The following is a 12473-nucleotide window of genomic DNA, read 5'->3' as shown; positions in this document are numbered from 1 at the left end:
CCTAATGTTTTATTTTGAAGGCATAACCGGAAGTCAACTGTCAGCTGATCTTTGTTAGTGCGACGCTCTGTTTCGTCAATCACATGCGACGGTTTGCGCACGTGAAACGTAACTGTGACAGAAGTTCGTCAAAGAAACCTAAAGTAAGCATTTATTGTGAGTTTTAAGTGTTTTAGTTTGAAAAAGTCTGCACGCGGAAGTTATTCTGGGTCCAGTTTTGCTGCTCTCGCGATTATCTCTTCAGTCTGAGTCACGTGCAAACACGTTTTGTTTTATAGAGATGGAGAGAAGAGAGGAAGACGAGGACACGAAGGCGCTTGCTCAGACTGAAGATGAAGAAGAACAAGACGAGGAGGAGAAGCGGGAAGATGGTGATTTTGATGATGATGATGAGGAGGAGGAGGAGGGAGCTGCTGCAGACAGAAGAGATGATGAGGATAAAGATGTTGGTGACAAAGACGCTGTTGAGGTAAAAGAGAAGAAGAAGAAGGTAAAGAACGTATTTCAGGACAGGAAGTGCGTCCCTGGAATCATCTACCTGGGTCATATTCCTCCGAGGTTCCGCCCCAAACAGCTGAGGAACCTGCTATCAGTGTACGGAGAGATCGGACGCATATTTCTACAGCCTGAAGGTACAAGTACTACCAGAATACACACAGATATTACTACCACAGTATAACACACAGTATGTGGTGCAGATATACTCCTTCGATACACACACAACACTAACGAATGAACGAAAACAAACTGTACCTGGATCAGTAATCTAGAGTACCAGCTCTCTGTGCTTTCTGGGAGTGATGGAATTAAAAAAAATGAAACAAGGGTCACTGTTTCATTTTTCACAGTTTATGTCCATCCATCTATGCATTTTCTTCCGCTTATCCGGGGTCGGGTTGCAGGGGCAGCAGCCCGAGCTGAGAAGCCCAGATCTCCCTCTCCCCAGCCATCTCCTCCAGCTTATCTGGGGGAACACCAAGGCGTTCCCAGGCCAGCCGAGAGATATAATCTCTCCAGCGTGTCCTGGGTCTGCCCTGGGGCCTCCGTCCGGTGGGACATGCCTGGAAGACCTCGCCCAGGGGGCATCCTTGTCAGATGCCCAAACCACCTCAACTGGCTCCTTTCAGTGTGGAGGAGCAGCGGCTCTACTCTGAGCCCCTCCCGAATGGCCGAACTTCTCACCCTATCTCTAAGGGAGAGGCCAGCCACCCTTCGGAGGAAACTCATTTCCGCTGCTTGTATTCGCGATCTCGTTCTTTCGGTTTATGTCCTTCTCCTGGATATAAAAATTCCAGAGGGTCCAGTCCAAAAATGCCTTTTTTTTTGATTAAGACAGGCAGTGCTCTGAACTCTCAGACTTAAACCTTGTGTGGATGCCTTTGTTATGGAGCGATACTAAATGTTTAAAGCAGAATTTTTCAGCGAGTGTCTGCATTCTGCTTGTTTTTTGGTTCTATTTCTCCTCGAGGGGTTATTTTATACGAAATAAAACACTCCACGAAACGCACTCGAGCTGTAATTTTACAGTCAATGGTTTTATATCACATGTGGGCAGGAGTCAGCCTTCAGAACATCTCACTTCAGCCCACAACATCCTAAAAGGAAAACAGAACTCCTCCTCCAGAAATCAATAAGAGGCAGCGTTATGCCAAGATGTCCCGAACTGCAACGGGTCTGTACTGCTCTGTAACTCGACTCCAGATTTACCGCTGACCTGATCATCCCAACAAAAGATTTTTAACTAACAAAGATGTTAGGGCCTTGGGAGGCTAACTGAAATAAAATAAATAGAGGAAATATCCTTACTTCTAGTCTGTTTGGTGACATCTTTATTAAACATTATTTAAACTCTTAACGGATGTATTTATTGAGACCTTGGATGTCTATAAGACTGAGTCAGCTGCTTTCAAAAAGGTTTGTTTTTATTGAAATATAGGAAACATAACATGTTTAAAATTTTTACGATAAATATTCTAAATTTATCACCAAAAAAGTTTAAGGGACCTAATCTGTGTTGAGAAAATGTACACTCAAAGAACAAATGAGTGACAAATTAAAAAACCTGAATCAGTGGGTCTGATGTGGAGTTGGAGAACGTGGCTACCAGTTTTGTGGGTCCACCTGTCCTGTTGGGGGACAGGTAAAGTTCTGAGAGGCTAACCTGATCCTGTGCTGGTACGTTTCAGCCATGTTAAACACTTGATCTCACACGTCAGCGCCACTGCATGAACAGCAAGTGAGGAAAAGTGCAGCTTTCACCATAGCCCCTCAGATATTTATCACCTGTTAATGTTCGATGCGCTCATCTTGCAGACAGACAGGTGAGGAAACGGAAGAAGAAGGCTGGGCTGCGGAGGTGTGACTTCACAGAAGGATGGGTGGAGTTCAGAGATAAACGTGTGGCTAAGAAAGTGGCGGCGTCGCTCCACAACACGCCGATGGGAACCAGGAAACGCCAGCGCTTCTCCTCTGACCTGTGGTGCATGAAGGTAGGTCTCTTCTTCCCTATTAATGCACACCGATTACGCTGAAAATGCAGACAGACAGTTGTTTAATGTCATCATGGTGTCAAATAATTTGTCCCTATTGCTTACCTGTGTGTCCGCAGTACCTGCACAGGTTCCAGTGGATTCACCTGAGTGAGCGGCTGGCCTACGAGCAGACGGTCCTAAACCAGAGGCTCAGGACTGAAGTTTCACAGGCGAAGAGAGAAACAAACTTCTACCTGAACAATGTGGAGAAGAGCGCTCACCTGGACAAGCTGAGAAAGAAGAGGCAGAGAGACGGAGAGCAGGTAAACGCTGAAGCGACGAATGTTAGCCCTGCTCAGGCAGAGACGCACGTTCGCTCTAAAACTGTTTGTCATCGTCAGGTGGAAGAGAAGACGTGGGACTTCACTCAGCGCCAGACGGAGGAGGAGATCCAGATGAAGAAGAGGAGGAAGAAGGACTCTGTTTTGCAGAAGCACCTGGACAAGGCCCGCCTCATGGAGCAGAAGAGCCAATCGAACGTCTCGCTTCTGGCCAAAATTTTCAACTCCAAACCGTCACAATGACAACAGAGAGATGCTTCATGAACTCCTGGACAAATGTTTCCGTAGAAAGTGTAGATTCCTTTCCCCAACCAATCAAAGGCCAGTTTTGGCAGGGGCGGGGGCGGAGCAAAGGGAGTGGAGGAGAACCAATATGGAGGAGTCATTCCACTTCCTTTTCAGCTCATTGTATAGAAATTGTTGTGATTAACTTACAGGTACAGAAGAGGGCGCCCAGTGAAGCTAATGGCAGTGCCGCTAACATGTCTGAGTTGAAATACACAACACTTATATTTAGATTTTATTAAAGCAAAGTTGAGTTTGCTCATAAGATGCTAGCATTCTGCTAAAACATGCTGATTGGTCTGTCACCTCGAAGCACGTTTCCCAGTGATGACTCCCAACAGGCGTTACAAGCTTAGTTTAACCAGAGCAGGAAGTTTCCATGTGTGGCTCCGGGCTGCTGACAGAAATTCTCTGATACTCACTTCAGCAGAATGTGGTGCTGCGAGGTCTCTTAAACCTTCAGAAAGATATTTGACTGCAGTCGAAGATCCACAGGGCCTCATATGGTACACGCTACCCTGTGAGTGTCCACTGTGAGTCTGGAGTGGGAGTTCTGGATTATATTAAAATATTTTTGGAAAGATTCAATATTTTTTCTTCACGTGTTATTTTATGTTAATGTTTGTGAGCTGTTCCAGCGATGCAGTGTTGGTGAGCAGACATTTCTGCCTGGGTATCTTTTCGGGATCAGCTCACATGTCGTCAGGCTTGAGGACAGAAGCTGGGGTCATTTCTGAGAGAAGAAAATCACTGGGGACAAATTCTGTGGGCTGGATCTGCTGATCACTGGAGAATTACTATTCAAAGGTCTTGAGCCACTCCTGGTTTCTTGATATTTTGTTAGGAAATTGGGAAACAGTTTGAATAAACTCATGGGTTCTTTGGATGTCGGCTGCCTTTTGTTCTCTGTGACGATGATCCCACACTGCTTCAGTGATGATGAGGTGTGGGCTCTGGGGAGGCCGATCCATGACTGATTGTGTTTTTATATGCAGCTTTTACTGCATTGGCAGTATGTTTGCAATCACTGTCATGTTCAAAAATGAAGTTGTTGCTAATTAGACCCCACAGATGGTATTTTATGTATCAAAAGATGTTGATACTCTTCTGCATTCATAATTCCATCAATTTTGACAAAATCTCCAATAACACTGAAGTCCAAACCCACATGATGACAGAGGCTGTTTTATAGACGGCTGCAGACACTCACTCTCTCCTGACCTCCTCCATACGTATTGATGACTACTTAAACCAAACTCTGTACAACCTGAGGCAGGATTTTTGAGTCATGTTCCTTTGTAGCCACCCTTCCACTGATACCATTTGTGATGAGGCTTCAGTGATGAGTGGATCAACTCAAAGACCAGACATGTGTCAGGGCTTTTTTTCCTGTTTCTTAAAGGACATTACTCCACGTGTCCAGTTACTCTCCACATTATGTCAGGATATGGACATAACAGCGAATCAGCTTGCTGGTCTAACAGTCATGTTTGGTCATTTTTTATAGATTGAAAAGCAATGAACGAACAAATTATGTGTTTGTGACAAGCTACTAACGAAGTGATTATTTAACTTTTTATTTAGTAAAAGTATAAAAATATCCCTCATATCCAAGTGTGACTTATTAACTAAATTGTTTGTATAGCAAACAAACGACTTGCTTCTTTTCGGAACAATTTCTTGTTGTTTTTAGCTGCTCTGTTTGTATAATCAACATGTTTACATATTATTTAATAAAATATATATATAAAGAAATGAAAAGGGGCGGGGACACGTGCCGGGTTGTTACGTCACCGACGGTGCCGTGAGCGTCTCCGTCAGGACGCACCGGAGGAGCGGAGCTGAGCAGAGCAGCAACATGGCTGCAGATTACTGGGAGCCAGGAAGATCCGAGAAGCCGTCAGACTGAACCGAGCCACGGATAACCCGGGACAGACCGGGATAAACCCTCCCGGTGAGTAACGGTCACCCCCGGGCCTCGCGTGTAACCGGAAAACCGTCTTTATCAAATGGTGAGTGAGTCGTTGAGGGAGCAGCGGCCGCTCCGCCTCCGCTGCTATTTATAACAGTGAGGAGGACGGTTTACTGCAGGAAATACACGGCTCCCGTCCTCGGCTCTCCAGCTCAGAAACACACAGGCGTAGGCAGGTCCACGGAGACACGACACCCGAAGCGGCAGAACACAAACAACAGCTGCCACGGGGACACACACACGTAGCTTCAGTTCCCGTTCCGAGCCGTCAGAGCCACGGGCAGTGACGTAACGCATCTGTCAGGTACATGTCCTGTCACTCAGCCAGGTGTTAGCCGTCAGGTGTGCACGTGACATGAAGCGGATCTAAGTGGCTGTTTGGGTTCATTAGTGAGTGCGGGTACTTCCTGCTACACAGATCCGAGGCCTCGAGTCTTTTCATCAACACTGAGTAACATCACACTCACCTGTGTGCGTCAGATTCACCTGTGGAAACTCGTGCCCGCGTTTTCAGGGTGTTCCGTGGGATTAGTTTTAAGTGTCACGCGATTACCTGCAGGTGAGATGAGAGTGCATGTAGTGATTTCAATGTGAGATGAGCATAAAGAGGATGATGTCTCAGGTAAACCAAATCCATAGGTGACATGAATACAGGTGGTCATGTACAGGTGAGCCGAATCTATAGCTGGTGATCTACAGGTGATGATGTTCAGGTGAGACGAGTGAGGTAGACCTGATGATGGTGAATGAATGGTAGATGAATATGCATAACTACTAATTCAGGCATGATGAGTCAGATGTTGAGGCGTTCAGGTGTTTCCAACTGTTTGGCTATTTACATTTCTGTCCTTTTATTTCTACCTGTCCAGGTGTGGTCTCCAGACTGGCAGCCCCGCCCCCCTTGGCGTCACGTCCCCCTCTCCCCCCTCGGCCCCCGCTAATGGAGAGGATGAGGAAGATCAAACGGCAGCTGTCACTCACTCTGGGGAGGGGTGGGTCAGGGGGAGGGGACAGGACACTGAGTGACACCATCACTCAGGAAGCAACGTCACACAGCGACTCAGGTAATCCTGTCAGGTGTGAACAGAGGCCTGTGCCGAGATTTTAGAGCTCAGCGCTGGGTTTTCAATTTTTATGATGGCGGCTTTAATTAATGCCACACACCTGGCTGCTCAGGTGCAGGTTATGCTTGAGATGAGAGCTCAGCATGGAAAATTGCTGTCCACTGGATATAGTGTCACCATTCCTAGAAGATGTCTTGAACCTTGATGGACAGAGACCTATATATATATATATAAAAACATACAACAATAAATGGGAAATTAAAGTACTCTTATTTTCCCCTTATACAACATGTCATAAAGAGAAAAAAGGTAAAGTCCTAAAAATAAATAATGAAACTGGGAAATTCTTTGGTGCTCCCATTCCTGGGACATGTGAGCTTTGTCCAGTTTCCCTACATTCCTGACATCTGTGAGAGAGAGAAAATGACCAGCTAACTATAAATTCCCTTGGAATTTACCTCCGAGTGATTTTCATTCACCGCGTGGGTGAACATCACCCGACGTTAGTGTTCTAGGGTTAAATACTTTATATGTTATATGAAATTTGCAAGGCAGCCTACTTACCATTTAGAATTATGTTTCCATTTGTTCTCAGACAGTCAAAAAGCCTCAGGGAAACAATAATGCTAATGCTCTTTTACACATAAGAATACAGCGAGGCAACGCGTTCATTTAATGCAATACACAGTTGTAATTATAGTCGTATCCACTCGTGCTGCCATGACAAGTCTATTAAAGGAGACTTGTGCTCATTTTGTTTCTAATCTCTCGTTCTACTGCAGTAGTTTAGCTACTGATCTGTTTGGGGCTTATGTGTTTATCCTCCGTGGTGACCACGTCGGGGTTGTCCTTGCTTTCTGATGTCACACAGTGCAAAGAGTAACCCACTTCCCATCAGTATGTCCTGGCAACACCTGACACAGAGCTTGTTAAGCTGGGACTGCTTCCATGCTTACCTCGCTCATGTTCCAAGGTAGGCTTGAATAGCCTGGATGCTTGCTCTACCCGGGATTTGAACTCCGGACTTTATGTTCCAAAGACTACGCACTTGATAAATTTCCCAGCCCTAGCATCGACTGTTTTACCAGTATATGTATATATGACAGAAAATAAGGAATCCCACCCCCAGTGTTAGTTCCTGGATATAAATGCTGTTTATCCAGTGCTTTTCCTGTCACACGCTTCCATTTGAACCACAGCAACTGTATAGTGTTTGTTATGTTTTTGTGTTTTTCCCACATGATCCCAGCAGATTGTCACAGCTCGTGGGAACTCACTTGTAACTTGACTGAAAGCTTGTCGAGTTGATGGCCACCTTTGTGTGACTGTTCAGTCTGACTGTGGATGTCAGAGAAAGTGAAGCCCGATAAGGCAAAGATATTCTGGGCATGTTGGACATATGTTGTAGTACGGGCGACCACATGACCGGCTGTGCAGCGCTGGCTTGCCGTGATGCATGCTGGTTAAAGATTTGTCTGAAGTCCGCTGGTGCTGCAGAGTGTCACTGTGTCACATGGTGACATAACCTGCCGTGAGCTTGGCGACTGCAGTGAGCTGCAGACTTTTTCCTCCGGCTCCACCAATAGGGAACCACCTCTGTGATGGCAGAACTTTGTCCTGATTGGCTGAATGCTTTAGTATGTAAATAACATGAATAAAATATATTTATTCATTTTATTTCCCCCCTCTTTTTTTAAATATGTAGCTAACTAATTAAAATTATTCCCAGTTAAAACAGTCAAGAACTAACCAGCTGCTAACCAGCTTTATAAACTGGTCTGCCACTCACACAGCAAACCAGTAACTGGAAGCTCGCTGGTTTAATTCCTGACACTTCCCGCCTGATTCCCTCCTCTGATCTGACTGGTTGGTTGGATCTGTGATTTGATTGGTTGCCTCTTGGATCTGTCAATCAATCAATTAATCAATAATATAACACTTGTTTAATTTGAATTTATTTTTTCTCCTTTAACCCCACTTTCATTTTTTTTCCTTCCAAATCAACCAACCGTTACCCGCCTCCTCCCCTCACCTCCTCCTACACCTCCCTCATCCCTCCATCGCCCTTCTGTTACCTCCTTTCCTCCCCACATCCTTCCCTCACTTCACCCCTTCATCTCTCCCCTCAGAGGTGGTGTCTCTTCGTTCCTCTGGAGGTTTGAAGGTTCGATCTTCATCCTCTTCAGTTCAGTCTTTACTTCAGTCGTACAGCACCTCACTGAGGAAACCCAGAGGCCTCGGACGCAGCCTGAGCTCCTACCTGAACCACGCCACCAGACTGGGTACTAATGCTGCAAATACATGTACATGCACAAGTACTGCACCACTAATACACACATACGTGCTGAATATATACAGTATAATCATGTACTGCGCATCTATCAACATTAAAATAGAAGTTGATTTTGCTGTATGCTTGAAAATGTAGATGAGGAGTTTAACTGGTGATGTTTTATTTTAACGACTAAGTAAATTTAATTTCTCTTGTGAAGTGAAAACATAGATCAGTTGTTGGCTGTGAAACAGGAATGAAGTCATAATTGGTGAGTTTAAATCTGAATGCTGGAGCAGTGAAAGAGGCATTCCCCTCGATTTAAATTCAGTACAGCCAGAAAACAACAGTCTGACGGACGCTGTGGCTTCATGTGTTGGTAGGCTGAATGCTGCAACGTCACACTTCTGCTCTAATCAATGAAAGTGGCTTTTCTGGGCTTGAGAGTGTACGTGCTGCAGAGATGCACTCCATAAATATAAAAACACACCAGTCAAAATACTTTGTTTTACACACGGCGTGCACGATCATTTTACACAGAAATGGTGTTTGTCTTTCTTCTTGTAATTGTAAATTTACAAAGTCTACTCTGTGGATGTTTTCTTAGCCACGTCATACAAACAGCGCTGCGTTTTGTCCATGAACTGATGAATTCTTTCCCAAATCTTTGCTGACTGTGCAGAACATGCGCTGCATAGTTGCATTCTGCTGCATATCAGCTCTCTAGTAAAGTGCTATACAAATACAGGCCATTTACCATTTTTACCATTTACTCTGAACTGAGAAAGAAGAATTTGCCTGCAGCTGACCCAGGCTTAAACAGCCGTCTGCTGCAACCGGTCGCAGTGACAGGAAAAAGCAGAGCGATGTAGAAATAGAAAGAATATAAGATGAAATGCTGAGCAGGTTGGCCTGCAGAACAGATACAGAGAGAGCAGAGACTGTGGGGAGATAGAAGAAACCAAATGGATGCATGCAATCACAGCATATAAAAAGAGAGCACAGGAGAGGTGCGTAATATGAGAAGTTGTGTAACATGACCAAGGAGCGTTCGAGTCACCTGATCCTGCCCGAAATGTAATTGTTTCCAAAAAGAAAAGCTTAAAATCAGGGAGGGTGTCTGACTCCCGAACCCAGACTGGGAGCTGGTTCCACAGCAGAGACGTCTGATAGCTCAAGGCTCTGCCTCCAATTCTATGGAGTGTCGCAGGAAATAATGTCGTGCCATAGAAGAGATCAGCGTGGCTCTGCCTCTCAGTCTCCAGGAACCACAATAAGCCTGCACTGTGAGAGCGAAGTGCTCTGCTGGGATAATGCAATACTATTAAGTCTTTAAGATATGATGGACTCTGCTCATTCAGGACTTTGTGTGTGATGAAAATGATTTTAAGCTCTATACTAGAGTTCACAAGGGGCCAATGAAGACAAGTTAATATGAGAGAATTAATATGGGAGAAATGGCTCTTTCTCTAGTCCTCGTTAGTACTCTTACTACAGCATTTCTTTATCAGCTGGAGGCTTTTCAGAGAGCTATGAGTACATCCTGATACAAATGAATTCCAGTAGTCCAGCCTGGAAGTGACAGATACAGCGGAGTGCGTTTTCAGCATCACTCTCAGGCAGGATATTCCTGTTTTTGACGCTACTGCAGAGGAGGATTAGTTGTGAGTCATGCCACCAAAACAGCTCTGACCTGCCTGGACACGGGATTTCTGAGATGAGTTGTAGGGAGGAGCCTCTGTAGATCGGACTTGTTTTGGTGCATTTGGTGATATGGGGAATTTAAGGCCTGCTCTACCCTTTGTATGCGTGTGACTGTTATTCGTGTGTGTTTTCAGAGATCGTCCATGAAGATGTGAAAATGAGCTCAGATGGAGAAAGCGATCCAGCTTCTTCTTCTGATGATGTTCAGAGTCCAGTTAAAGTCAGAATGAGGAATAAGAAGATCTCTACTGAGGTACACACACACACACACACACACACACACACACACACACACACACACACACACACAGTGAGCTTACTAGCAGAGATGTTGGGATATTCCCCAGTCTTTAAAGAGCACTCACTATTTGTTTTCTGCAAAGCCTTGAGGACCTTTTAGCGGTTTGGTGCAGCTCTTCGCCTCCTTGGTTGGTTTCGTTTTTGATATTTTCTTCTCCAGCTGCTCGTTTTCTGGCTGTTTAGTTGTTTGGATGTGGGTGTTTCAGCTTGCGTGCTCTGCAGGCTTACATTCCTTCCAAAGGAACATCTTCAGCCAAATGTGTTATAGAGCTAAGTCTGGTTTGAGATTTCTTGTTGCCTCTTCAGTCCAGCGCGTCGTAGCTGCTGACGGAGGGCCTTCACACTGCTCTGACTGAGACGGTGCCGTGTGTTTCTCTAACATTAATATTTATCAGATGCAAAGATGCGTTGGAGTGGTTTAGCCTGCAGCTTCCCAAACATGTCAGCGAGCTTGTCTTCATCTTTTTCACGACTGAAAGACTCGGCTGGTCTCTGGGTACAGATGCACAGCTGTGATGCTGGCTGGTCCAGGTCCTGCTTTTAAGGAACGAGCGAGCAAAATGTGTTTGTTTCGAACTGGTGCTCAACAACGCTGGGTTTACCTGTGCAGTGCTGGTAAAGCTGTAAATGAGCCAATAGGCTACAATAACTGTCAGGCTGAAGTGTGGGCTGATTGAGCTGCTGTGTCATTAAAAGCAAACAGCTTAGAGAGTGAGGACTCTTTCATCTGTGAGCTTTTTATTTTCTATGTGGGCTTTTGTTTTTGCAGGCAGATGTGTGACACCCCCCCCACCCCACCACCACCTCCCCTCGCGGCTAATGGGTGATGCCAGTCTGTCACACATCTGTGGACAGATGTTCTGACTCCTGGCCGGAGGTTTTGTTTCTCTGCCTTCTGTTTTAAAATCCTCTAAAGGTTTTCTGATGGATTCAGGTCAGGGGACGGACTTTATCCAGCTCATAATTTCACATTGTTCTTCCATTAGTCTGTAAAGGTCTTCTCCTCCGAGGCACCTCCATGTGTCTGGCTCTGCAGCTACCGCTGGGTCAGATCAGGTCCATCAGACCTGTATTTTCTTTTGGCTCCTCTTGTAGATCCTGACCTCTGCTGCTTCATTAAAGCACAGGTACAGGTGGATTCCTCACCATGTTGGTCTCACCCTGAGACCGAGAGCCAAACGAGCAGCTGTGGAGTTCGTGGGTTCTTTTTCTAATCTCGCTCAGGCAGCCATCTTTAAGAGGAATCGGGTGCGATTACTGTTTGCTGCAGTGGTCACAGGTTGCATCCAGGGCCTGCATTTCCAGTGCTGTCTGCCCTTTGTTTGTTTTTAGTGCTACTTCAGATCCAATGCAGACATTTCATGTTAAAATGAAACGGTTCCTTTCATGATGACTGAACATTTACCGGCAGCGGTAAAAGGCCTTTGCTGATGAAAATAAACTGTCAGGTGCTGCGGAGGATGAAGGTGAACGTTCACGTGAATTCTGTTGTGTTTCTTCTCTGTTTCAGGACATCAACAAACGTCTGTCGTTACCGGCTGACATCCGTCTTCCAGACGATTACTTGGAGAAGTTTAATGTGATTGGTCCAGCTCTGTTCGAGCAGCCAATCAGCAGGCGGCTGCGTAGAGTGTCTCTGGTATGTGTAACTGCTTCTTTTCGTTTTCACGCAGGTGTTTGGGACAGTTTTGGGTAGGCCTGCCACAAACGATGATTTTGATAGTCGACTAGTCACCGATTATTTTTGTGATTAGTCGACTAATTGGATCATGCGTCCAGTGGACGTGAAAAGTACAGCTTATTGGACCAGCATCTGCTCTAATATAACTATCATTTCTAACTAAAAATAAAGACAAGATGATGGGTTATTAAACTTTTAATGAAATTTGCAGATTGTCTCAGTGAAGTTTAATAAACTCGGCCGTCTGCTCCTTGCTGTTCAATATATAACAGGACATTAGAGTAAATTCGACCATCTCACACTTCTGTTTAATCAGTTTTCTGTGTGATGTTTATTCAGCTGTGTGAAAACTGTAACTTTAATCTCAGCCAAACCGATTTACT

The 12473-nt window shown here is 45.2% G+C and overlaps 2 protein-coding genes across 5 annotated transcripts in view; both read left to right on the top strand.

Annotated features, from left to right (window-relative positions):
- The first annotated feature begins 49 nt into the window (after positions 1 to 49).
- Positions 50 to 3682, top strand: abt1 (activator of basal transcription 1). The gene is made up of 5 exons (XM_005747981.1): positions 50 to 143; positions 279 to 632; positions 2314 to 2489; positions 2609 to 2794; positions 2873 to 3682. The coding sequence occupies exons 2-5, from the start codon at positions 281 to 283 to the stop codon at positions 3053 to 3055; spliced, it is 897 nt and encodes a 298-aa protein (XP_005748038.1). The 5' UTR covers positions 50 to 143; positions 279 to 280; the 3' UTR covers positions 3056 to 3682.
- Positions 3683 to 4867: 1185 nt separating this feature from the next.
- The window catches only part of cdk16 (cyclin dependent kinase 16), a 16294-nt gene continuing 8688 nt past the window's right edge, over positions 4868 to 12473 (top strand). Inside the window, exons 1-5 of one of the 4 annotated variants that reach the window (XM_005747977.2) lie at positions 4868 to 5051; positions 5939 to 6133; positions 8263 to 8415; positions 10244 to 10362; positions 11920 to 12048. In XM_005747977.2, the coding sequence (XP_005748034.1) occupies positions 6010 to 6133; positions 8263 to 8415; positions 10244 to 10362; positions 11920 to 12048 (525 nt within the window). In that variant the 5' untranslated portion in view covers positions 4868 to 5051; positions 5939 to 6009. Of the gene's footprint in view, positions 5052 to 5087; positions 5629 to 5938; positions 6134 to 8262; positions 8416 to 10243; positions 10363 to 11919; positions 12049 to 12473 lie in introns of those variants that run through there. The other 3 variants (XM_005747979.2, XM_005747978.2, XM_005747980.2) reach the window with 3 other exon arrangements.

This window comes from Pundamilia nyererei, unplaced genomic scaffold (genome assembly GCF_000239375.1).
Source record: "Pundamilia nyererei isolate P.nyererei 1_Seehausen unplaced genomic scaffold, PunNye1.0 scaffold00210, whole genome shotgun sequence".
In the NCBI taxonomy this organism is placed as follows: Eukaryota; Metazoa; Chordata; class Actinopteri; order Cichliformes; family Cichlidae; genus Pundamilia; species Pundamilia nyererei.
The sequence above is the reverse complement of the archived record's forward strand: the minus strand, read 5'-3'. Positions and strand labels throughout refer to the sequence as shown.

What these genes read in the sequence shown, in the direction of transcription:
- abt1 (XM_005747981.1), top strand. Translation starts at nt 281, where the DNA reads ATGGAGAGAAGAGAGGAAGACGAGGACACGAAGGCGCTTGCTCAGACT. An exon ending in CATATTTCTACAGCCTGAAG is followed by an intron (nt 633 to 2,313) that starts GTACAAGTACTA and finishes CTCATCTTGCAG; the next exon opens with ACAGACAGGTGAGGAAACGG. An exon ending in CTGACCTGTGGTGCATGAAG is followed by an intron (nt 2,490 to 2,608) that starts GTAGGTCTCTTC and finishes GTGTGTCCGCAG; the next exon opens with TACCTGCACAGGTTCCAGTG.